General features: G+C 45.9%; 2 protein-coding genes across 4 annotated transcripts in view; one reads left to right on the top strand and one right to left on the bottom strand.

The window, feature by feature from the left end:
• Positions 1 to 1,820, top strand: part of RIGI (RNA sensor RIG-I) — a 36,921-nt gene extending 35,101 nt beyond the window's left edge. For both annotated transcript variants that reach the window (XM_080819879.1, XM_080819878.1), the window contains exon 17: positions 1,248 to 1,820. In XM_080819879.1, coding sequence (XP_080676005.1) covers positions 1,248 to 1,544 — 297 coding nt within the window. In that variant the 3' untranslated portion in view covers positions 1,545 to 1,820. The remainder of the gene's footprint in view (positions 1 to 1,247) is intronic.
• A 4,398-nt stretch (positions 1,821 to 6,218) lies between these two features.
• ACO1 (aconitase 1) overlaps positions 6,219 to 23,287 on the bottom strand; it is a 56,752-nt gene continuing 39,683 nt past the window's right edge. For both annotated transcript variants that reach the window (XM_080819744.1, XM_080819743.1), the window contains exons 13-21: positions 22,749 to 22,833; positions 21,833 to 21,989; positions 20,287 to 20,411; positions 18,160 to 18,264; positions 17,321 to 17,463; positions 14,378 to 14,525; positions 9,919 to 10,041; positions 7,920 to 8,105; positions 6,219 to 7,082 (exon numbers count right to left, since the gene is read on the bottom strand). In XM_080819744.1, the coding sequence (XP_080675870.1) occupies positions 6,969 to 7,082; positions 7,920 to 8,105; positions 9,919 to 10,041; positions 14,378 to 14,525; positions 17,321 to 17,463; positions 18,160 to 18,264; positions 20,287 to 20,411; positions 21,833 to 21,989; positions 22,749 to 22,833 (1,186 nt within the window). In that variant the 3' untranslated portion in view covers positions 6,219 to 6,968. The remainder of the gene's footprint in view (positions 7,083 to 7,919; positions 8,106 to 9,918; positions 10,042 to 14,377; positions 14,526 to 17,320; positions 17,464 to 18,159; positions 18,265 to 20,286; positions 20,412 to 21,832; positions 21,990 to 22,748; positions 22,834 to 23,287) is intronic.

Here is a 23,287-nt window from a genome sequence, read left to right as displayed (position 1 = left end):
AGGCAGGCAGAGAAAGAGGGGGAAGTAGGCTCCCTGCTGAGCAGAGAGCCCGATGCAGGGCTCAATCCCAGGACCCTGAGATCATGACCTGAGCCAAAGGCAGAGGCTCAACCCACTGAGCCACCCAGGCGCCCCATAGATCACTTTTATAATGAAAACAAAATATCTCCTTATTTTAAAAAATCTGGTTAGTTGTTTTTTGGGTTTTTTTTTTTCCTCCTTAAAAATTTTGGATAGAGGGGCTCCTGGGTAGCTCAGTGCGTTAAGCCTCTGCCTTTGGCTCAGGTCATGATCTCAGGGTCCTGGGATCAAGCCCCACATCGGGCTCTCTGCTCAGCAGGGAGCCTGCTTCCCCCTCTCTCTCTACCTACTTGTGACCTCTCTCTCTCTCCGTCAAATAAATAAATAAAATTGGAAAAAAATTTTTGATAGAATAATCTCCAAAGACAAAAACTGCCTGTAACTGCATTGCTCCTGATAGAAGAGAGGCTGGTTCCAATGATGAGTTACTAGGATTCTCTTTGGTCTTTGGAAAGCTGGTCTCTCATCAGTCCAATGGAGCAAGAAGCATAATATTGAGGGTGATACTAGCAAATTCCCGTGCCTTTGTAAATCTGCTTCTTTAGCTAGAAAACGTCCTTTCAGCTCCAATTTGAGTGATTTTTCTATTGCAAAGGCCCTTTGTGACTGTTTCCCTCCCGCCCCACTCCCCCTCCTCCCAGGGGCCCGTATATTGGGGTCTGCATTTGCTCTGTGCAGAGTGGCATATCTCGGATTTACTCTAAAGTTGACTGTAGTTGGAGCCTCTGGACACATTAGTCCGTGACCCTCTGCAGATCTGCATTGACCCTTCGTTGTTCTCTGTATCCTTTGGATTGTGCCTGTCAGGTAAACTCAGGCATTGGAGATCTTCAAGAAATACCCGCTTTTGTTTCCGAACTAATAAAGTGTATCTACTTTCAGAAGCTCGGTTGCCCAGAAACTTCTTAGTCCTCATTTTCATGAGATGGCCCCTATCCCCTCACTTGGCATCCCCACACTCACTTCCACCCTTGGAACTGGGAGTCAAGTTGCATGAATTCTAGTCTGGCCTTCAGTGAATGCATATTTCCTTCTTACCCCATCTGTCACATAAGTGGGATCCTACCTGCTTTTCATCTCAGATTGTTGTGGAGTTCATTAAAATCACAGTTCGGTCCTGGTTCTAATGTTCTGTTTTGTGTTTTATTCAATCCCTTTGTCTGTAGGACTGCCATTATGCTGTGGTTGGAGATGCTTTCAGGAAGTGCTATGTGAGCAAATTACACCCCAAACCAAAGACCTTTGGGCATTTTGAGAAGAGAGCAAAGATCTTCTGTGCCAGAGAGAACTGCCTCCATGACTGGGGAATCCATGTGAAGTATAAGACATTTGAGATTCCAGTTATAAAAATAGAAAGCTTTGTGGTGGAGGATATTGCAACTGGAGCTCAGAAACTATATGCAAAGTGGAGGGATTTTCCTTTTGAGAAGATACCCTTTGATGCTATAGAAATGTCCAAATGACCTTGGGTCCTCAGTCTTTAGCTACAGGCAATGGGTGACCTTAATTGACGAAATTAGCTCCAGTAGGTACAGTCATGGATTGTTTGTATACCACTGTGAAGACACTTTACCCAAACTTGTATCAAACTGAATATGTCACTTAACTTCACCCTCTTTTTATTGTTTTTAGCAGTTTGAACTGTATCACATATGTACAACACAAGTGATAACAGCACTAATGTTCTGTAGGCCAATGGAGCCTCAGTACTTGGGAAAAATTAAAAAGCCTTAACTTCTTTTCCGATCTTTCCTTTCAAAACTGACTGCCAGTGTAGCCACTCAGTACACATTGGAAGGAATGAATGAATGAATGAATGAATGAAACATTGAAAGTGTTTCTACCATAAACTGACTTTTGCCCTTAACATACTGAAATTGTTCTTGTTCGGTCCTGTAAGACTGTCCTACCCCCTCCGACTTCAGGCATTAGTTGCAAATCCAGGGAATCACTTGAGCCTCTCATTGACAGGGCATAGATCCGAGGTTCCCCTGACCTCCTCTTTGAATTTGATTAATCTGCTAGAGGAGCTCACAGAACTCAGAGAAACATTGTATTTTCTTAATCACCGGTTGACTAGAAAAGGATATAACTCAGGAATAGCCAGATGGGAGACATGCATAGGACAAGGTGTGGGAAGGGACAAGGAGTTCCCATGTCCTTTCCAGATCTCCACCTGTTCAGCAGGTGGAAGCTCTCCAAACCCTTTGGGATTTTATGGAGACTTTCTTATGTAAGCATGACTGATCAAATCATTGGCCGTTGGTTGATTTAACCTCCAGCTTCACTCCCCGGTTGTTAGGGGGCTGGACTGAGAGTTCCAGCCCTAGAATCTGAGTTGGTTGTTCTGGCAACCAGCTCCATCCTTAGGTGTGGTCCAAAAGCCATGTCATTAGCATAACAAGAGACCCTTTGTCACTTGTGTCACTTAGGAAATTCCAAGGATTTTAGGAGCTCAGTGCCAGAGCTGGGGATGAAAGCCAAAGAGATATTTATTATGTAAATCACTATCTCATAAGTATCTCTTTTTATATGTGATTGCCTTTTTTGGATGCTGTTGTTTAAGAACCCTAATAGGATGTTTAAAACACCTACTGGAGATTTGAGAAAAGTTCTTTCAAGTATCTAAATGGTCCAATTTGTTTGAAGGTGAATGGTCCTCTCTTCAGCCAACAGAAGGCAGACTGAAGGTGAAACAAAAAAAATCTTAGAATTTCCTTATTGGATTTTTGCCCCGAGTCAAACCACTGCCAGGCACAGAGCCTAGAAGAGTTAGGCACTTGGGTACTATTTAGTGAAGGAAAAAACCTGGTAGATAGAATTGCAAACTCTTGACTGATGCCTAAATGCTAGTCATTAGATTTCTCAGTCAAAAGCTGTATGTCAGGGGGCACCTGGGTGGCTCAGTAGGTTAAAGCCTCTGCCTTCGGCTCAGGTCATGATCTCAGGGTCCTGAGATCGAGCCCCAAATCGGGCTCTCTGCTCAGCAGGGAGCCTGCTTCCCTTCCTCTCTCTCTGCCTGCCTCTCTGCCTACTTGTGATCTCCGTCTGTCCAATAAATAAAATATTAAAAAAAAAAAAAAAAAAAAGCTGTATGTCAGAACCAAGTGGGGAGTCTTCATGGGCACGTGCCCCACCCCCATTAGGACATCTTGGCAGGGTGTCCAGCCATGTGTACTTAGTGAGGTTCCTCAGGTGGTTCAGATACAACCCATTACACACCCAGGGGACCTTGTTTCTCTATGGTTCCTGCTAGTGCTGACATTGTGATGGGTTTTTCACCTGAAATGAGAAGTTGCCTTCAGTCAAATGCCTGATTGTGTAATAAGTAAACTCTGATTCCTGTTTTTACAACTGGTATTATTACTTGAATTTATTAAAATTTTTTTAAAATTTAAATTCAATTTGGTTAACCTGTAGCGTATTATTAGTTTCGGGGGGTAAAACGGATATTATTACTTGAATTTAAAAGACAAACCATCAGGTCAGCATTTCCTCCAGCAAGTCCTGTGAAACAACACTCTGTGAGATGCTCTGACGAAAACATTCTTGTGGTCAAGACAGGCTTCTGAACCAAATGCTGTCAGCCCGCCCCTCAAATGAGTGATTTACACCATGACCGTCATTGTGTGGGACTGTGTCAGTTCTGTGGTAACAAGACCCCTTTAACTCAGTGGTTCCCAAAGACGCTGACCCTGGACCCCTGTTCTCCAAGGGACACCACTCCCATCCTGTGGAAGTCCCACAGCAGGTGAGCAGTCTTGCCACAGAGCAGACAGAGCCCAACTGGAATGTTAATTTCAGGATCATATCAGGTACTCTTTTATCATACCACGCAGTAAAACTACACATCTCACTCAGCAAATCTGCTCTTAATATGTAGACCTCTGTTCTTGGGATGCAAACTATTAAAACTATCAGCTATAATTATATAATCGTTGCTTATGATAATTAGGCTGTCTGGGTGAACAAAAACTACTTGGGTGTTAAACTCTGTTTGTGGTCATGACATTTAACAGCTTCCTCAGAAAGCAGCCGGGGAAGCTTACTGTTTTTCTGGAAGTAAGTCTGCATTGCTTCCACGTGACCCTGCCGTGCACTCCACTGTCCTCACATAACCCTGAAAGGGAAACTGGGCTCAAGATATGGTTCTTCATTTTGGTGACCTGGAAACTCCCAACTTTAGCATAGAGAATACTGGGAGATAAATCTCTAAGATTATGAACTACTAACGATTACACCAGAGCTGCTGGTGGCTACATGCCCAGGCACAAGGAACAGCCTAGAATGAGGTAAGATGAGAGGATAAATGATAGGGAGGGAAGCTGAGTTTGAGTCACTAGATCCAGTCAAGCCTATGGCTGTGGCTACCTCTGTTCTTCACTCTATGAGCCAATTATTGGTGGTTGGTTTTTTTTTTTTTAAGATTTTATTTATTTGACAGAGAGATAGCACAAGTAAGCAGAGTGGCAGGCAGAGGGAGAGAGAGAAGCAGGCTCTCTGCTGAGCAGAGAGCCCAATGCGGGGCTCGATACCAGGACCCTGGAATCATGACCTGAGCTGAAGGCAGAGGCTCAACCCACTGAACCACTCAGGCGCCCCAAGCCAATTGTTGTTATTAACATTTTTGCTTAACCAGTTCAAGTTGTGCTTCTAATAACACTGTGAGTCATTACTACTACACCCCTCCTGGAGGTGACTCTCATCTGCTAACAGCTGTCCCATAGCCAAAGACATACGTGCTTATTTGCTGCATTAAATAAGTCCGTTGGTTAAGACAGTGTGCGCACCAAAGAATGCTTGCTTTCCTAGGAAGGGTCAGGTGTAATGGATTTGGAAAACTGTTAACAAAGGAGAAGAGAATCCCAGGGAGAAGAGGACTGGCAGGCACCTTGAACAAGAGCAGCAAACATTTAGTTTGGAACGAGAGGACTAGTGCCTTCTTGAGAAACTAGGCCAAAGGAGCTTATTTGTTCCGTCTTGTCATGGACCAGGGTGTGACACTGGGCAAGACATTTTATTAATGAACAGGATATGGGGGTGTTTGGAGGCAGAGGAGTCCAGAAGTGAAGGGACCCTGTTCTAGAAGTCATAGACACAAGACTCGGTCTCCACATAACCACCGAATGTGAGGAGCTAGACAGCTCCCCAGGAGCACAGTAACGGAGAACTAAGGCGGTAGAGGTCTGTTTTCTCCGCCCTTCTTTGTGTTTTTATGTTAGGACTGATCTTTATTTAAAGCTCATGGGCTTTTTTATACAACAAGTTTCTGTCTGTAATCTTAGGAACACAAGCTGGGCCCCAGGAACCTCAGGGGCAGGGTTGCTCAATAACCTGTCTTGTTCCTCATCTCAGGAGAGGCAGAGAGAGGACTCAGTCCTGGGTGTTCTGATGGCCAGGCCACATTCGCTGAGTGCTAAATTTGAGATTTAAAATTCGTTACAAAGAGATGAACCTGGGAGCTATAAGATGACCTGTTATAAGCCGTAACCCCCAGGGCGTCTCTTCGGAGATGGGACCTCTAAGGAAGTGATTAAGGTTAAATAAGGTCATAAGAGTGGGGCCCCAATCTGATCCAATTAGTGTACTTAGAAGACACCAGAGAGCCAACTCCTCCTCTTTCTCCTCACACGCGCATGAAGGAAAGACATGTGAGGGGACAGGGAGGAGGTGGCTGTCTATAAGCCAGGAAAAAAAGTTCTCACCAGAAAATGAATTGGCTAAAAACTTGAGCCTGGACTTCTAGCCTCCAGAACTAGGAGAAAATACATTTTTGATGTTTATACTACCCAGTCTATGATATTTTGTTATGGTAGCCGGAGCGGACTAAGACATGTGCCCCCAAAATGATGTCAGTGATGAACATAAGCAGGTAAACCATAGGACATAAAATGAAAAATAAAATGATCTGCTCACCATATTTGCTACTGCTACCTTCTTGTCTGCTCCCAACCAGGGCAGAGAAATCCTGTTCCTCAGCTCTTCTACTCCCCCTACCCCCCGCCCACAGTACAGATGTTGTAAAAGCAGAACTTGAAGGTCTCCCAGGCTTCAGGATGCTGTAGTCTGAGACTCGCTCTGCTCGAAATATTACAGACGAGAGCTTTACATACAACACAATTGAGTTCCAAAGTCAACAAGTTTTCCTTGAAAATAGATTTAATCTTATTCAAATTACAAATGTTCTATGTCTCTCTCCAAAACCACCTCCGAAGTTCTCCTCTTGACAAATGAAAAGTTTTCTAGGGAAAAGTTCTGAAGAGAGTGAAAGAAAACATCACATTTTTTTTTTAGTGTTGATCCATCAAAAGGTACATAATGAAAAAATGTCAATGTCTGACCTGTCCATGAGGTGCCTGGATCATTCCATTTGAAGGAAAAAGGCGGAGGGGAGAATCACAATCACCGCTGTGATTTGCGGTGTGAGAATGTTTTCATCTACCGTGTCAGTTCATACTGGTATAACAGGCAAAGACCAGTGGCCCTCAAGGGAAGGCTTCATGGAGCAGAGGAGAAGAGAGAGGAACAGAAACGAGGACAGGGGATGCCTTCTGAGAAGACTGATTAGTGTCCAGCTGAACATTAACAGGCCAAGAGTGAAAAATCAAAATTCTGTGATCAGTGACTTTACAGACAAGCTCAAGTTCTCTCTTTCTGGCACTACTGACATTCCCACCATTCTAGCTTCCAAATTCTAGAAAAAGAGAAAAAGATCCACAAAAATAGAGAATGTAGAAACTGCTCATTCTGTGCCCGGAGGAATGGCACCAGTATGTCAGTGCTCACACGCCTCCGTGCGGGGATGCTCTGGGCCAAGCGCCCGGCTGGCTAGTGGCGCTTTGCTCCCCTGGTGCAGCTCCAAGCCTGGGGCTCTGAGCGCAGCTCGCCTACTTGGCCATCTTGCGGATCATGTAGTTGAGGATGCCCCCGTTGTGGAAATAAGTGAGCTCCACGTCTGTGTCGAACCTCATGATGGCTTGGAAGGTCTTCCCAGTATCCAGCTGTGACGACAAAGAAGCAGAGGAGAACCAGTGGGGGAGGAGGCCGGGCAGTTGTGTCAGGAGGGACGCCCCCTCTGCCCTCAGAGCTGCCCCTCAAAGCGTGGTCCGCACACCAGTGGAGCCAGCAGCACATGGGGGCACGTGCTGTCCTGGCTCTAGCCCAGACCCAGTGAATCGGGGGCTATATTTGGACCAGCCCCCCAGCCGACTCCTCTGTGCAGCAAAGCACTGCGGGGTGTGAATGATGGAGGTGACGGACACCCGAGGGTTAAGTCTCTCGGGGCAGCAGCTCCTGGTGACGCTAGATCTCCTCTGGGAGCCATGAGTCAGCAGAGGTCTCACTGAGGTGGTCCCTTAGGCAGCTGGTTCAGCTGCTGACCCTGGGATGTCAGCGCTGGGTACCTGCCTTGCCTCACCTTTGGGCTAACCAAATCCTAGGGCCTGAGGTGAGGCTCAAGAATGGGGCATGTCCACGTTTTGATAATAAAAAGATGTTTTTTAGATCATGTGAAAATGTCTTGTCTCTGAGCTTCCCGCACTCTACTCTGGGCTTAAGAGAGATTGGGAGTCAGAGGAGACGGTGGGGCTGGTGGGGTTGGGGAGTAAGAAAGGAACTGATGGTAACTCTGTGAATAAAGGGAAATAGGTAATCAATCAATAGGTGTCCTCCTGACTGTGTTGTGAAGACAGAGCAGGTGACAGCAGAACTCCTAGGTCTAATGCACTCCTACTGAGTGATTGTTTTCCTTCCAAATCCACTCATTTCCTTCTCGAGTTTGACGATGAACACACGGTCCGTTACTTGGGCGTGGCATGGGGGGAGGGGCTCCAGCTTACCTTGACCTGCACTTTCATTCGTGGCGCGAGGCTTTCTGGAATGATGATGGTGTATCGTTCCCGCCCCGTGAGTCCCAGGGTGTCTGCAGTCTCCCCAGGGAGGTATTCGAGGGGAATCACCCCCATTCCCACCAAGTTACTGCGGTGAATGCGCTCGTAGCTCTCAGCCAGGACAGCTTTGATTCCCTGAGGAGCCAAGACAGTACTTTGGACATAGTTTCCATTTTCTTTAGATACACAGTAACTTGACAAAAGGCTTCTTCAGTCAAAACTCCTCTCACACCTAAATTCTAAGTACCAATGAGTCATTTACATAAACAGTTACTCTAGTAAATAACACTGCAACTGGTCTGCATGGACTGCCTACAATGTAGAGGCAGTAAAATAAAGTGGCTTCTCTCATCCCATCCCCACCAGCCCTAGGAGATAGAGGCAACTGCTGTCCCATCACCCACACAGTCAGCGGTGGTAGCTGGTATTTAACCCATGCAGCTCGACCACATACTTAGCTGCTTTGTGATACAACATCTCTTAGCACACTTCTATAGTATCTAGAATCCACATTGCAAAACAACATAAAAAATTTTTCTCTTCCCTCCCTTGAATAGGTGCAGACACAAAAGGTTTTAATGGAAAACAACTTTCAGAACAAACTACAGAAAGGATCTGATGTGCTGCTTTTGTGATTCCTGTTTCAAGAACATCAGGTCTTCTGTATGGATCTGTGTACACGAGTTCACTTTCAGGAGGAGTGGCAGCTTTGTAAACACATACCATGCATGTCCCTAGGCTGGGTGAGGGCTGCTCAGGGCTGCAGACCAGGTGTCCAGCCCCCTCTGCCGTGAGGAGAGGCCAGCACTGCTGAGAAGCCCGGCCAGGGAGGCTGGAACTTGGAGCCGTTCTGTACAGAAGCCTAGAGCCCAGGGGACCACTCGTGCACCAGTCCTCTCAGCCTCCTTCAGCTCTTACAGCCCCCAGCGGCTGCATTGCCAGCTTCCAGCCCCATCCCTAAAACCCTTTCCTCTTCCATACTTTCTCTGGTTCTTTTCAGCAGCTTCTAGAAAACGCAGGCTTTTGATATATTACCAAGTAATCAAAGAACATCTTTTGTTCCCTCCACAGAGCAAAATGATTGATAAAAAACAAAACAAAGCAATAAGTGTGATGTTCACAGACATTTACTGAAGCCTGGACCCCGGAGGGCTGCCTGCCAGACCCTGCCTTCTTGACCGTACGTGTGGAAATCACTGTACGAGGTGTTTCCCAAGGTTTAATTTGCTCGAGTCATAAATCACTGAGATTGGCACCAGCTAGGTCATCTTACCCTACCCTGAGAATGAAAGCTGAGCAGGACTCTTCCCTGCTTTGGGGCCAGCAGATGCTCAAGAGGTGACAACCATCTGCTCCCTGCATGGCCCCTCCATGGGACACCTCACAAGGCTCAGGCCCTGAAATGGCCAAAGGTTCTGAGGAGCTGCCTGTCTGCGTCCAGACAGAGAGAGCTGTCCAAAGAAAGGGCTGCCTTTTCTAGAGAGTCTGTAAGCCGACTCACAGGCAGTGGAAAGCCACTGTAAAAAGTGCACTCCCCAAGTCTGTCCAGAGCACAGGCTCCTTACTTTTACCCTCCCGTGAACCTCCTGAGGGACAACATGGGAGCAGTGGCCCAGGCTTACTGCTTCCTGGAACAACAGCCTGAAATACACCGCGGGTCCTCAACCTGAATAATAGGAAAACTGTGCCATTTTTCCCCATAAAAAAAGTCATGTTTACACATATCTGAAAATAATTTCAGAGACTTCACAGACCCTCCTCCCAACTGCTCCACAGACACCCCCAAAGATCCATGGTTCGTAGAATACGAGTAACTGATCTGAGGAACCGGTTCAACTCTACGTTACCCTTCACTGAGTGGGGTAAAGGCAGATCTGCCAAGAAGCAGGAGCTGAACAGCACCTGCTTTCCTGAGCTTGCCTGTAGGCTCCCTTCACGTCACACTCACCAGGAGGAAAGGGCCCTTGGCCGCCCAGTCTCGGGAGCTGCCTGAGCCGTACTCTTTGCCGGCCAGAATGATCAGGGGCAGGCCCGCCTGCTGGTACTGCTCGGCGGCATCGAACACGTCAAGCTGAGGAAGAGAGAAGCAAGGTTTACACATGCAGCAGAGCGTGGACACAGGCCAGGGGGACCTGGTGGGAAGCATAGGGTCTTCAGGGGCCCAAGTCAACATGAAGCCAACAGCCAACACTCAACCAATCAGTGGCCTGCTCTACGGATCTCCAACTAGCTCCCATCTAGTTACCCCTCCCATGAGCTTTATATTCTTTTAACTGAAATGCCTAGTTTTTGTCTTGGTTTTAGAAAACCTAAGGCATCAAATCCTAAGGCATCAAGGGAAAAAAAAATAAAGTAGATCAGATTTTTTCCCCCTCTTCCACTGATGTAACTATTTTAAAGCTTAGAAAACAGAGAATCCCACCTAAACCTGGGTTTTGACTCATTCTCAGGAATTCAGTAATGGTCACTTATGTAGGGTAGCAACCACAAAGGAGGTGACATGTTCTGAAATTACATAAAATGCAAACATACATACATGTATTTATTTTAGACAGAGTGAGTTGGGGGAGAGGCAGAGGGGGAGAGAGGATCTTCAAGCAGACTCCCTGCTGAGCACAGGGCCTGGGGCAGGGCTTGATTCCAGGACCCTGAGACCATGACCGGAGCCAAAATCAACAGTGAGCCACTTAACCGACTGGGCCACCCAGTGCCCCAAAATGCGAACTTGTATTATTCACCTTTTTTAAGGAGGTCAAGGCAGAGACAGCAGAAACACAGGTGGAAGCACACATCAATACGGGACAGAAGAGGATTAACTAATATTTTGGTATATATGAGAAACATCTTCCACAAATGTCTTCATTTGTTTCTTACAAGAACTCCGAATGTTCTGCTGTGCCAAGACTTCACAAAGACATTGGATATCATTGCTGGTGACAGGAAACAATTGTTCTTCCTGGCTACTTAAGTAAAAAAATTAAAAAAAGAAAAAAAGAAAAAATCCCCTGAGAGGGTTTCCTTCAAAAGAAGCTCCAGAAAGGTGTATAATCAACCTTTCAAGTAAGCTTTCACAAATTACTATTTTGGTGGGCTGATGGAGCCTGTGGTTAGTTTCACATGGCGTTACCCAAATCTGGGGAGCTTATAAAGCAACGGCTCCCTGCACATGCCCTCTCTTCTAAAGAGGAGGACATAAAATTTGGTGGTTTCTTCCGTTACTGTGCCTCTGTGTCTTCAGTATTGTATTTAAACCGCCAGTTCTCTATTTCTCCATTTTTGTTATCAATTTCCTGCTTTGATGGGTATTTAGTTCTCTCTCCTTTTAAAAAGATATTATTTATTTATTTGAGAGAGACAATGTGTGTGAGCAGAAGGAGGGACAGAGGGAGAGAATCCTAAATCAGACTCCCCGCTGAGCGCACAGCCTGAGGAAGAGCTCGATTCCAGAACCCTGAGATCATGATCTGAGCTGAAATCAAGAGTCAGATGCTTAAATTTAGGACTGAGCCACCCAGACATCCCAGGGATTTAGTTCTTTTAACTACTGTTCACCTCTCCCCAGCCTCCCAATATAATTATGTCATACATTTTGGGTAAGTCAATATTTCGTGTTTGTACTACTTTGACAATGTGAATGTTATTTATAGCTGAGTCAAGTAATGTACTCTGATTTCCTTTTCTTGGTAAAGAAAAATTTCCACTGGAATTAATAATTTTCTTTTTGTATGTGTGCTCACCTGTTTCTATGTCCCAACCCATCAGTTAATCCCCACTCTGCCTAAAGGATAATTCTTCTCTAAAGACATTCAAATGTATCAGGAAGTCTGTCATTTAAAAATCTCTTCTATGGGGATGCCTGGGTGGCTCAGTCAATAAAGCGTGAAGCATCTGCCTTTGCCTCAGGTCATGATCAGGTCAGTCTAGCTCCCTGCTCAGCGGGGAGTCTGCTTCTCCCTCGGCCCCTCATCTCACTCATGCTCTCTCTCTCAAATAAATAAATAAAATCTTTAAAAAAAAATAAAAATAAAAAAGGAAGTGAAATTCTTTTCCATGGAGATCTCTCTCCAGGAGCTTCAGTCCTAATTTGGACTGATTCTTCTCTAGAGATGGTGCATTCCTGTGATGGAAGAATCTTCCTTCACCAACATCTTGGGGATTCCCTGCATTTCCTTTTCCTGGATCTTACATCTTCCCCCTTTTTGCCTTATTTCATCATTTTGGTAAAAAACATTCACCAACTATCTTCCTGAGGAGTATTTTTAAAGTTTTTGAATCTGAATGTGTTATTACTTTAACATGGGACATGGAATTTTGGGGCGCAGTCTAAGTTTCCAGTGTTGGTTTGAGCACTTCTGATCCCCAGCACATGGCACAGAAGCTGTTTTTCCCTCCTTGGAAGTTTCTAGATCTTGTCCTCATCGCTGCTGTTCTTAACTTCACACCAAAGCGATTTGGAGCTGGTCTTCCAAAATCATGTGGGTATGCAGTGGCTGTCCTGTGGAGTCGGATCTGGCAGTAGGGGAGCTTTCCTTGTGTTATTTCCTGGATAATAACCTCTCTTCTCTTCTCAGCATCTCTGTTTAGTCAGATGCTGAGCCTCCTCATTTCAGTCTTTAATTTTTTAATATTTTCTCTAATTTTTCCTTTGTCTTTCTGTTCTGTATTCGGAGAGACTTTCTCAACTAATCAACTTTTCCTGTGACTTTTTTTAGGAGCTTTTTTTTTTTTTTTAACAGCATTTTCTTTCTTTTTTAATTACTATTTTTTATCAAGAGCCATTTCTTGTCCTTTGATTACTTTATGCCAACAGAAAATCATTTCATCACTCTGAAAAGATAATCATTTTTTCATTTTCTTGTGCTCTTTGCATTATCTCTGTTTTTTTCCCTTCCCCCTCTGTTTTTTGTCTAGGTCTATCTTTCAAGTTCAAGTCTTGGCTCAAATGGCTGTTCATCTCTGATTCTGGTCTCCTTATGTAAGATGAGGCCCTGAACATCTAATGAGAAGTCCTGTGTCATGGCAGGTTTATAAATATGTGAGGTTCGCTATGACATTCAGTATACTGGAGCCCCTCCCTTTCCCCCCACACCGCCAGTGTCTATACTGCCCATCTTTCCCCTTATCTCTAGGGCATTCCACCACCTAACTGTATCTCTTTCATTTAATAGCTTGCTTATCATCCCTGCTCCTCCCTAACAACTACCTACCGGGCACTGACTTCTGTTGGGTCCTGGTGATCAGTGATGACCTATGAAGAGTTTGCTTTACCAAAATCTGTTATAAGTGAGGCAGTATGGGTGGTGGTAAACCACACTGACATTGGAGCCAGACTCCCGGGGTTTTGTTTTGAAGATTTATTGATTGATTGATTTCAGGCAGGGAGGGACAGAGGAAAAGAGAGAAAATTAAGCAGACTCCAGGCTTAGTGCGGAGACTGTTGCGGGGCTCGATCTCGTGACCCTGAGATCTCAACCTAAGCCAAAACCGAGACTCGGATGCCCCACTGACTGAGCCACCCAAGTGCCCCCAGACTCCTTGGGTTTTAATCTCCATTTTTATTATCTTAATGGACAGTTATGGTACCTCCCTCAAAGGGTGGTTATGAGGATTAAAGAAGTCAGTATAGGCAAAGAGCTCAGAACAGTATGTGGGATGTAATAAGTTCTATAGAAATCCTAGCTGTTATTATTTTTAAGTAAGTCAGGAGGGTGATTTCTCAAGTAACTTAAACAGTTCTCAAGCAGTTTGGCAGCTCCTGCTGGAAAGGGAAGCAACACTGAGGACCCACGACATGCGCCAGATCCTCTGCTCTGTATTTAATACACATTATTCTATTTGAACTTAGGCCTCAGAGCCTCACAGGGTGGATATCCTGCTTCACAGGTCAGAAGAATGAAGCTCAGAGGACAAATAACTTGCTGAAGGCTCCACAGCCGGTATATCGGACTCAAAGCGCAGATTCTCCTGCCTCTCACATGCCTCCCTTCCGTGTGGGAACGAACAGTTCCTGCTGTTAACAGGCCAACTGCAAAGGGATTCCGTCAGGACCTATGCAGGCCTCCGTGGGCCTCTATGTTCCTCTATGGGGACTTAATTAAATGCTAATAAAGTCATACAATAGCACCTGTTGATAAATATCCTCTATCTTAACCTGAAGTTCCCCTTCAAATACTCTGGACTGACAACATTTCATTCAGAGGCTTCATAAATTCAACTCCCAGGAAACCATGAAGCAGAATCTCCAAGGAGGAAGAGAACGTTTTAAAACTTTAAAGGGCATCTCTATCCATGATGAACTCTCTCGAAACAAGAGGCACCATGGGGCTATAAAGAAAAAACAAGGCCTAAAGGAAAGTGACCGTGTAAATGTCCAACCACCCAGAGCCTGACAAAGGGACAGTACTCACAATTTCTCCAGAAGGCAGATGTATAGTCTGTGGTGCCTGCTTGTTCAAAAATTTGTTTAATAAGCGAATGTTGGCAAACGTCCCCCGTGCCATGATGGCATCATTCCCTCGGCGGGAGCCATAGGAGTTGAATTCTCGTGGAGTCAAGCTAATAATGCAAGCAGGAGAGGAGCTAGGTTAGTGAACGGTGCAAAGACAAAACTTAGCTTCCATCAAGAAAAAGGAAAAACCACCGACCTAGATATCTAAGTCTACTAAGCATCACTCTCCAAGGCAGAAAAGCTGGTTCCTGCATCTTCTGCTGAGGGCAGAGTCAGAGATTAGAGGTGGGACAGTGAAAGGGGGAAATCAACATTGTCTCAGGGTCAACTTCTACTCTTTTAAATCTGGGTAGAAAAACCAGGAGGAACTCTAATAAGTATTCATTTTACCGATTCAATAGGGTAGCCTAGAAAGTGTCACAAAAGATAAAATATTAGGGCGCCTGGGTGGCTCAATGGTTAAGCAACTGCTTTCGGCTCAGGTCATGATCCTGGAGTCCCGGGATCGAGTCCCACATCAGGCTCCCAGCTCCAAGGGGAGTCTGATTCTCTCTCTGACCTTCTCCCCTCTCACGCTCTCTCTACCTGTATCTCTCTCAAATAAATAAATAAATCTTAAAAAAAAAGATAAAATATTAAAAATGGGTAAGAAAAAGGAAAGCCAAAGACTAATTAGCATGGGTCAGTTGAGTGGAGCCAAGAATTAGGGAAACACAAAATAAGCTCTGTAAACTAACTGGAAGGAGGTATACGTTTGCCCTCAAGTCATCAAGAACTCAGACAGACAACATGATTTACAATTTTCATAAGATAAAAGTCAGAGTGGTGCCAAAGAGGCAGAACAGCTCTTCCTGGTCCTGAAATCAAAGAAAAATCCTGTCTGGGCACCCCAGTGAAAGGACACTTTGTGACAGCAGGAACGTCTTACAATTAACACAGCGATCAGCTCACTGGGTTTCTTTAAAAATGCTAGGACGTGTGTGTGAGTGGTAGTCTGATCTCACCGTGAGATGTGATCTGGAGATTGAGAGAGTATGTGAATGGGATTCAGGAGCAGGTGAGCGTGTCTACAAACTCCTGAAATTGTATCCAGAATGTTGGGGATATGTGCACTTTTCCAGGAAGGTAGGATTCTTTTCATTCAATTCCCTAGAGTCCGTATCTCCAAAGTGTCAACCATCACCAATCAAAAAAAGTAGTGGTCACTGCTTGTTTCCTTAGTTTCTTTCTCCAGCCTCAACTGCTATGTCTCTCTGTTTATTGGTGAATCCTTTTCTCCCATTCATTCATTCATTCATTCATTCAGCAACTACTGAGCCCCAGCTATGTGCCAAGAACTATTCTCGGGGCTTGAGGTGGATCAAGGAACAACAGAGATGAGGATTCCTGCCCTTGAAGGGCTTACATTCTAAAAGGTAGAGACAGGGGTGCCTGGGTGGCTCAGTGGGTTAAGCCTCTGCCTTCGGCTCTGGTCATGATCTCAGGGTCCTGGGATCGAGCCCTGCATCGGGCTCTCTGCTCGGCAGGAAGCCTGCTTCCCCCTCGCTCTCTGCCTGCCTCTTTGCCTACTTGTGATCTCTGTCTCTGTCAAATAAATAAAATCTTTAAAAGGTAGAGATAAATAATCATAATTTAAAAATGAGCATCTTACATAAGTGTTACTACACTGTGGCTAATAACTGAGGGGAAAAGAAGTAGATCAAGATGAGAACGGGGTACAGTGGGGGTGACCTCATGGAGGAAGACTTGAAGTGGCAAGGGAGTTGGGGAAGACATCCAAGAGGAAAAAACAGCCCGCTCAACCAAAGGCTCTCAGGCAGAAGGGTATTTGAACTTACCTGGAATATTCAACAACTGAGGCACCCACCAGTGTAGCCAGAGCAGTGTGGGGAGGGGGAAGAGCAGGGATTCGCTGACCCCTCTCAAATATCCCCTGCCCTTCTCTGCTCAGTGATGCACTTAGGTCTCCCATTCAAAGTACAATCCCGTCCCTTCAGAATCTTATCATATGTGTCTGGGTGTAGAAAGTCCCTGTACATTTAATGCAGTAGTTGCCCCACGTAAAAAAAAAAATCTTGAGATAAACTCTTGTGCATCCCTTACTCTAGAGGCAGGCTAGGTTCTGATGCTTACAGCACTCCCGTCTCTGGGGAACGTGGACTGGTTTTGCTCTGAACATGACTGTCCTATAGGATGTACCAGGAGAAGGCAGAGGCTGAGTGAGGCTCAGCAGGATGGAGAGGCGTGAAGAAACCACCTCAGCCACCAGGAAAGCAAGATGGGGCCAAGGCCATTTTCCTCTGGCACTGACCAAAAAAAAAAAAAAAAAAAAAAAGGAAAAAATGAACAAGTAAGTGTTGAATTTTGTTCTTAGATTAGCTCTGGGCCCATCCCTGAAGATGTGGATTTGGGAGGTGCCAACGGGAGCCGGAATGTTTATCTCCCCAGACAATTCTCAGGGAAAGTCAGCTCTGGGACAGACTCTGACCACTCTCGGCGTATCAGAGGACAGTGGGTAATACTGGTTTGGTACCCGCTGACGTCAGTCTGTGACTGACAGATGGGTCAATGGATGCGTCAGTGGCAAATCACAGTCAGACGTGTCTCAGGCAGGGGGCAGCAGCGCAGAGGACACCCCACCCGCGCCCCGCAGGCTGAGAGCAGAGCCTGGACTCCAGTGGGGACACTGGCGCAGAAGGAAGGTCCCTGTGCTGGGGTTTCCTCGCTCACGGAATCTCCCAAGGAAGCTGCAAAGCAGCAAACAGAAAAGGTGACTGGTTTTCAAGCCTCAAGGTTTGGTGAAAAACCAGAGTTTGATTGAAAAGAGAACATGTGAACAGAAACACCGGCCTCATTCTCTCCATTTTTGCTTCTAATCTTTCTTCCCCTTGCTCACACTTACCCTCTGTTAGTCAAGTAGCGAGCAGCGGGGCTGTTTCTTGCGATATTTCCAGCCGGAGAGATGTGGTCAGTTGTTACGGAATCTCCCAAGTTTAACAGCACGTAGGCATCCACTATAGATTTGGGCGGCTGAAGAGCCAAAGTCTAGCAAAGAATACGCCAGTCAGTGCCAGCTCAGGTTTTCTCCACTCACCAGGGTGGACCTGAATTGGGTGATAGCCCTACGTTGCTGTACAGAAAATTCTAGGTTTTTGGTTTTATCAGGGGTGCTTCCAAAAGTAAGGTAAATTTACTCCAAACATTCACATTCCACCCCTGAAGGGAGGCAAAGTATTGGGACTATTCCCTCGAAAGCAACAGGTATGCAGCTGCAAATGACCTTCTGTGTCTCCACATCCAGGGAATGGAGATGCTGAGGACAACCAGAACCCTGGCTTCTACTCCCCTCCTCTTCCCACCAGCAGAGCGCAGACTCCTTGATCATCAGTTATAGGTAAGATTTCCCTTGTTTTTTTTTGAGTATAAGGTTTAAATATAGCAGGCCCGGGGATGTTTTGCTGGAACAGTCAGTCCTCAGACTTTTCTGAGTCTCTGCCCAGGTGGTATGGGATGGCCAGGGAGTGTCTACGCAGCCACACGGAACCCCTGGACAGAGACACCGTAGGGCCCCTACAGCCAAGTACCCCAGCGTCTCAGAACTCTCCCCAGTACTGTCTGCTCAGGTTGGTAAAGGTTTCACTGGAATGCATAGTTAGAGCAAGGGTAGAAGGTAATCAAACAGACTTTGTAAGGAAAGAGAATTCTGAAAAACTCATTTTGTTAAAAATAAAAAAGTCATACCAGGTTTTCAAAGAATGGTGGTGACTTAATGTATGTAGATTTCGGATTCCAGCAATACAGCTTGTCCGACGGGGCTGCTAAGGCATTCCAGCTTTCATTCACGGTCTTACAAACAAAAAAGACAGAAGAAAGAAAAGCAAACCTAATTACGCTGCCCTCAAAGTTAAGTGTGACATGAAACCAGAAACTATATATCCTAAGAGTACAATAAAAACCATTCTTAGCATAATACCCTCTAGGTAATGAAAGTGAAATAGTCAGACAAAGACAGATACTATGATTTCCCTGATAGGGGGAATCTAAAAAACAAAGTGAACAAACAAAGCAGAAACAGATCCATAAACACAGAGAACTAACTGGTGGTTGCTAGAGGGGAGGGGAGGTGTGAGGATGGGCAAAAAGGGGCACAGGGGAGGGGGAGGTACATGCTTCCAGTTACAGAATGAGTAAATCACGGGGATGAAGGTACAGAGTTGGGAATTCAGTCAATGGTATCGTCATCGTGTCGAATGGTGACAGATGGTAGCTACGCTTGGGTAACGGACAGAGTTGTCGGATCACTATGTTGTACACCTGAAACCAATGTAACACTGTGTGTCAACTGTACGTCAATAAAACCCAAACCAAAATAGTCCTTATTCTAGTCACATAAAAGAGCTCCTTGACATTAAGACACTGTCATGCCAGATGACTTCAAAATACACAAACACTGTGACAGGCAGCCTCGAAGATGGCCCCAAGGATCTGCCCCCCACCCGCTGCACACCCTTAAGCGATGGGCTCCTGCTGAGTGTGGGCTGAACCTAGTGACTCATTTCCAAGATTGGGTTATAAAGAGACTGCCTTCTGTCTCTCTCTCCCTTTCCTGCTCTGATGGAAGCCAGGACCATGCTGTGAGCAGTGAAGAGACCCCTGAGCAAGGCAAATGGGGGAGCCTCTAGGGAACCATCAGAAAGGAATGGAGGCCCTCAGTCCGACAGCCTGTGAGGTGTATTGTCCTGCCACCAACCACTCGAGTTGCCTTGGAAGTGGATCCTCCCCCAGCCGAGCCTTCAGATGAGCTCCGCACCAAAGGACACCTCGGTTGGAGCTTTGTGAAGGCAGAGGCACCCAGGTAAGCCACACGTGGATTTCTAATTCACAGAAACCATAAGATTTAATAAAAGCGGTTTCTAAGTTTTGGGATAATTTGCTGCACAGCAAGAGATAACTAATCCATATACATAATATAATTTATGAAACAATAATCCAGATTGTACCCAAGGGGAAATTATTTACTCTCTGAAGATTTGGGGAAGTAGATGTCCAGGTCACAGGGACACCGGACAGCAAATGACAGCCGCTATGCATTAAAGTCAGCTTCAACCGTTTCCATGGGGCCATGACTTCAGTCTTTGGAGAAATGCATTTAACCCAGTGCCCAGCAAACTTGTTCATACAACTTCCCAGTGAGCACCCTGTGGGAGATCATGGTCCATGAATGTAATCCTAATTTGACCCTCTTTCCCAGATAGTCTGCTCTTGTATTTCAAATCCCAGACCCAGTCAGCATTCCTTGGGTGAGCCTAACACAGAAAGTGGAGAAAGGAATAACATACAGGGTCTCAGAAAATGATACTGAGCCCCACATATTTTCTCCCTATTTATCAAATGTGCAGAAAGGTTTATTTAATTCAGTAGTTCGGTGCTTTTTCCTCAGTGGCTCTTTAAATTTTCTTTCAAGCATCCAAATAATTCTGGGAGGGGCATCCAACCCATGAACTCTACGTCAGTGAGACTCTATAATGACATCGGGAATCCCCAACCACAGCCGACACAGCACCCAGGGTCTGAGGCGGGGAGTTTCTGGCGAGCTGGGTAGGAATCACACACAACCTACAACCTCTCTTCTTGAGGCTGCTGCCGAGTCTGGGACCTTGTCCAAATCTGGGAAAATCTGGAGAGTGTGGGGTGTGTAAAAATGGAAGTCACAGGAGAAAATGACTGAGAACTACCTCCTTGGTTATCTGAAGAAAGAAATGTGACTTCCTCTAGTTTCCACCACCATCGGCCTTAGGGTCTGCAGAGACGCCACAGAGGAACGGCTGTCCCCTGGCCACAAGAGGGCAGAGCAGACGGGGACCTCACCTCTATCTTCTGGTAGACCTCCTTAAACATGCCCGGGATCACGTACTGACGCTCCACCGCCTGGATCTCGTCTCGGGTTGGCCAGATGTCTTTCAGAAATACCTGTTGTCCCTGTGCATTGACCCCTGGGGAAATAAGTTTATTAAGGAGAAAAACTGCATTTAATACCCCATTTTCATGATCCCAACCAGTCAAATCCCATTCGCCGTGGTAGAAGCGTTCTGTAAGGTCCATGCAAACACTGTGTGGCGAAGTGTGAATTGCCGGCACTGGGGGATGTGGGTCAGGCTCCCGACAGCCTCTCGTCACAACACTTTCAGCACCCGATCAATACGTAATCTTGCTTCACGTGTGCTTCTGCTTAAAGACACCTCATCCAGGACATCTTGCTGAAGCGTTTACGAGGAAGTCCCAGCCAATAGCACAACTCATGCCTGAACAAAGTCTACCTCCCATGAGGCACCCCCAACCTTCTTGGGCTTCCGCATGCTAGACAGCCCTTCGGCACTAAGCTTGGGGGCTATTTTTAAAAAAGTGAAATCACCAAAACCCCAAAAATGTGGAAAAACGTGGCACTACACAGAGCATGGCCAGGATATGTGAGCTGAAAGGAGATGGCAGGGCCCTGCCTCGTTCGGCGGCCGCTGAAGTGACGCAAAGCCTTTACCCCTCTGTGCGCGTCTGCCAATTACCGTGGCGGCAAGATGAGCCTTGATTTGGGGGCTAAATTACATTTATTGAAGAGGCAAATTTGCAAATACCAAATCCACACATGAGGATCAACTCTAGCTCTAGTGGTGATCTCCTAAAAGGAAACTGAAGGGGCGCTGTTGTCCTATTATTGAATCTGCTGAGCCCGGACAGAGGAGGACACAGCAAGACCTCCAGAGGAAAGGAAACAAAAAGCATCATTTCTCTGGATTTGGGGAGGCTGAACTATCTGAGACATGTTCCTACACTGGATATGTTAAAACAGTGCCCCATGTTAGATAAAATCGGAGCTAGAAATTGGAGGGGGAGATGAACCATGAGAGACTATGGACTCTGAAAAACAATCTGAGGGTTTTGAAGAGGCAGGGGGTGGGAGGTTGGGCCAGCCTGGTGGTGGGTATTGTGGAGGGCACGGATTGCATGGAGCCCTGGGTGTGGTGCATAAACAATGAATTCTAGTACACCGACAAGTAATTAAAAAAATAAAAAATTAAAAAAAAAATCGGAGCTAGAAAGAGAAGAACTGGGGAAGAAGCCAGAATAGTATGCTCTTTCTGACTTTTCAGATTTCCTTTTGTCATCCCTTATCCTTCAGTCGATTTTTGTCTGTTCCAGTTCTGTCTTGGCTGTGTATGGGGAGAAAAGAAAATATTCTTCTCATCTTTGTCAGTTCTCTGCCTCATTATTTATTAGCACCATGCTCTAACCAGCTGAACTAACCGACCACCTACCTATGCCTCATTATTTATTAACATAACATGGTTACTCTCCCTCCAGTAATATTTTCAAATTCACCAGAAAACAAACAAGGCCAGCCCCACAAATGACATCTTACCCAGTGGCTCTTTCTCAAAGTTGATCCTGATGGTCCCAGCAATTGCATAGGCTATCACCAAGGGCGGAGAGGCTAAATAGTTGGCCCGGGTATTGGGGTGGACTCGACCTTCGAAATTCCTATTCCCAGAGAGTACTCCAACAGCAACCAGGTCTCCCTGTGTCCAGCAAGAGAAAGATCTGGTAACACGGAGAAGGGGGCCAGGCTTTCTGTCTTAGACCACCCGCGGAACGCTCCCATCGCAGGGGGAGTTCTTTAACCTCTCTTTCACTTGGTCCTCTGCCTGTGGGGAGAAGATCATGCATGGGTGTCCCTGGGGAGACTGCTGCAAAGGACACCAAGAGACATGGTTTCTGCTCCCGAGGAAATCCCAGGTGTGTCAGAAGGCAGCATCCTGGTGATTTTGCCGCCCAGGGCCTGAGAACAGGAGGGAAAGTCCAATAGTTGAAAGCTAAAGGAAGCCACACTGACCTCCATGGGTTCTGTAATTCATGCAAACCAAATTGTGCTCTCAATGCTACAGAATTTATGGGACAGAAATCAAGCCCATGCAATGCAGTTTCGACTGCACTGTTTGTGTGGAGACACACCTGACTCTGAGCCAGGCTGCAGATGACCAGGCACACAGAGTCCTGGAGCCATGTGTAGTCCAAGAGCCCATGTGTGTGGGCACTGTGCCAAGTCCTTCACATCCACTGTCATCTCCATGCTCACAACTTTGTGAAACAGGTCCTATCATCATCCCTAATTTCTAGGTGTGAAAACTGAGGCACAATGTTGACAGCTAGTTGGGTTAGCTAGACTCCAAAGACCTTATGTCTGAACATAGCCCCTGCTGCCCTGGGACTTCCTGAGATGACCAGCATTCAGGTCACACATCACATGAAAAGATCCCCACAGGCTCCTCGGTCATTACCTGCGTGATGGCTTCGACCACAGGGTCAGGTAAGGGCCCGCTGTTCCCGATACAGGTCATGCAACCATAGCCCACCACATCAAACCTAGCCGCCAGAAGAGAAGCGAGACGGAGAGTGAGTCTCAGCGAGTTGCTCTGCTGGGGACAGTTCTAGAGACAGCTGATTCACAGAGAACGGGGGCATGTGGAATAAATGTAGTCCTGTTTCTATAAAGTTTTCATTCTCAGGAATGCTGTAAAGATTTTTTAATTTTATGTACTATCTATCCCCCAACGTGGGGTTTGAACCCACAACACTAAGATCAAGAATCGCATGTTCTACCACCTGAGCCAGCCACGTGGAACATTTTAATATACCATTCATCCATTCTAGACCATTCAATTAGAGTCTTTTCTGAGTAAATTATAAAAAGGAGCCTATCTAGGCTTTTTAAAAGTTGAAATCACATCACCATTTAATTTCTTTATTCACTACTTTGATTGTATAATCAATAAGGACTTTGACTTTTATGAGACATAGGAATAAAATCTTTCTCATC

Source organism: Martes martes (assembly GCF_963455335.1).
Source record: "Martes martes genome assembly, chromosome: 12".
NCBI lineage: Eukaryota > Metazoa > Chordata > Mammalia > Carnivora > Mustelidae > Martes > Martes martes.
Note: the sequence above shows the minus strand (reverse complement) of the source record. Positions and strands in the feature narration are given on the sequence as shown.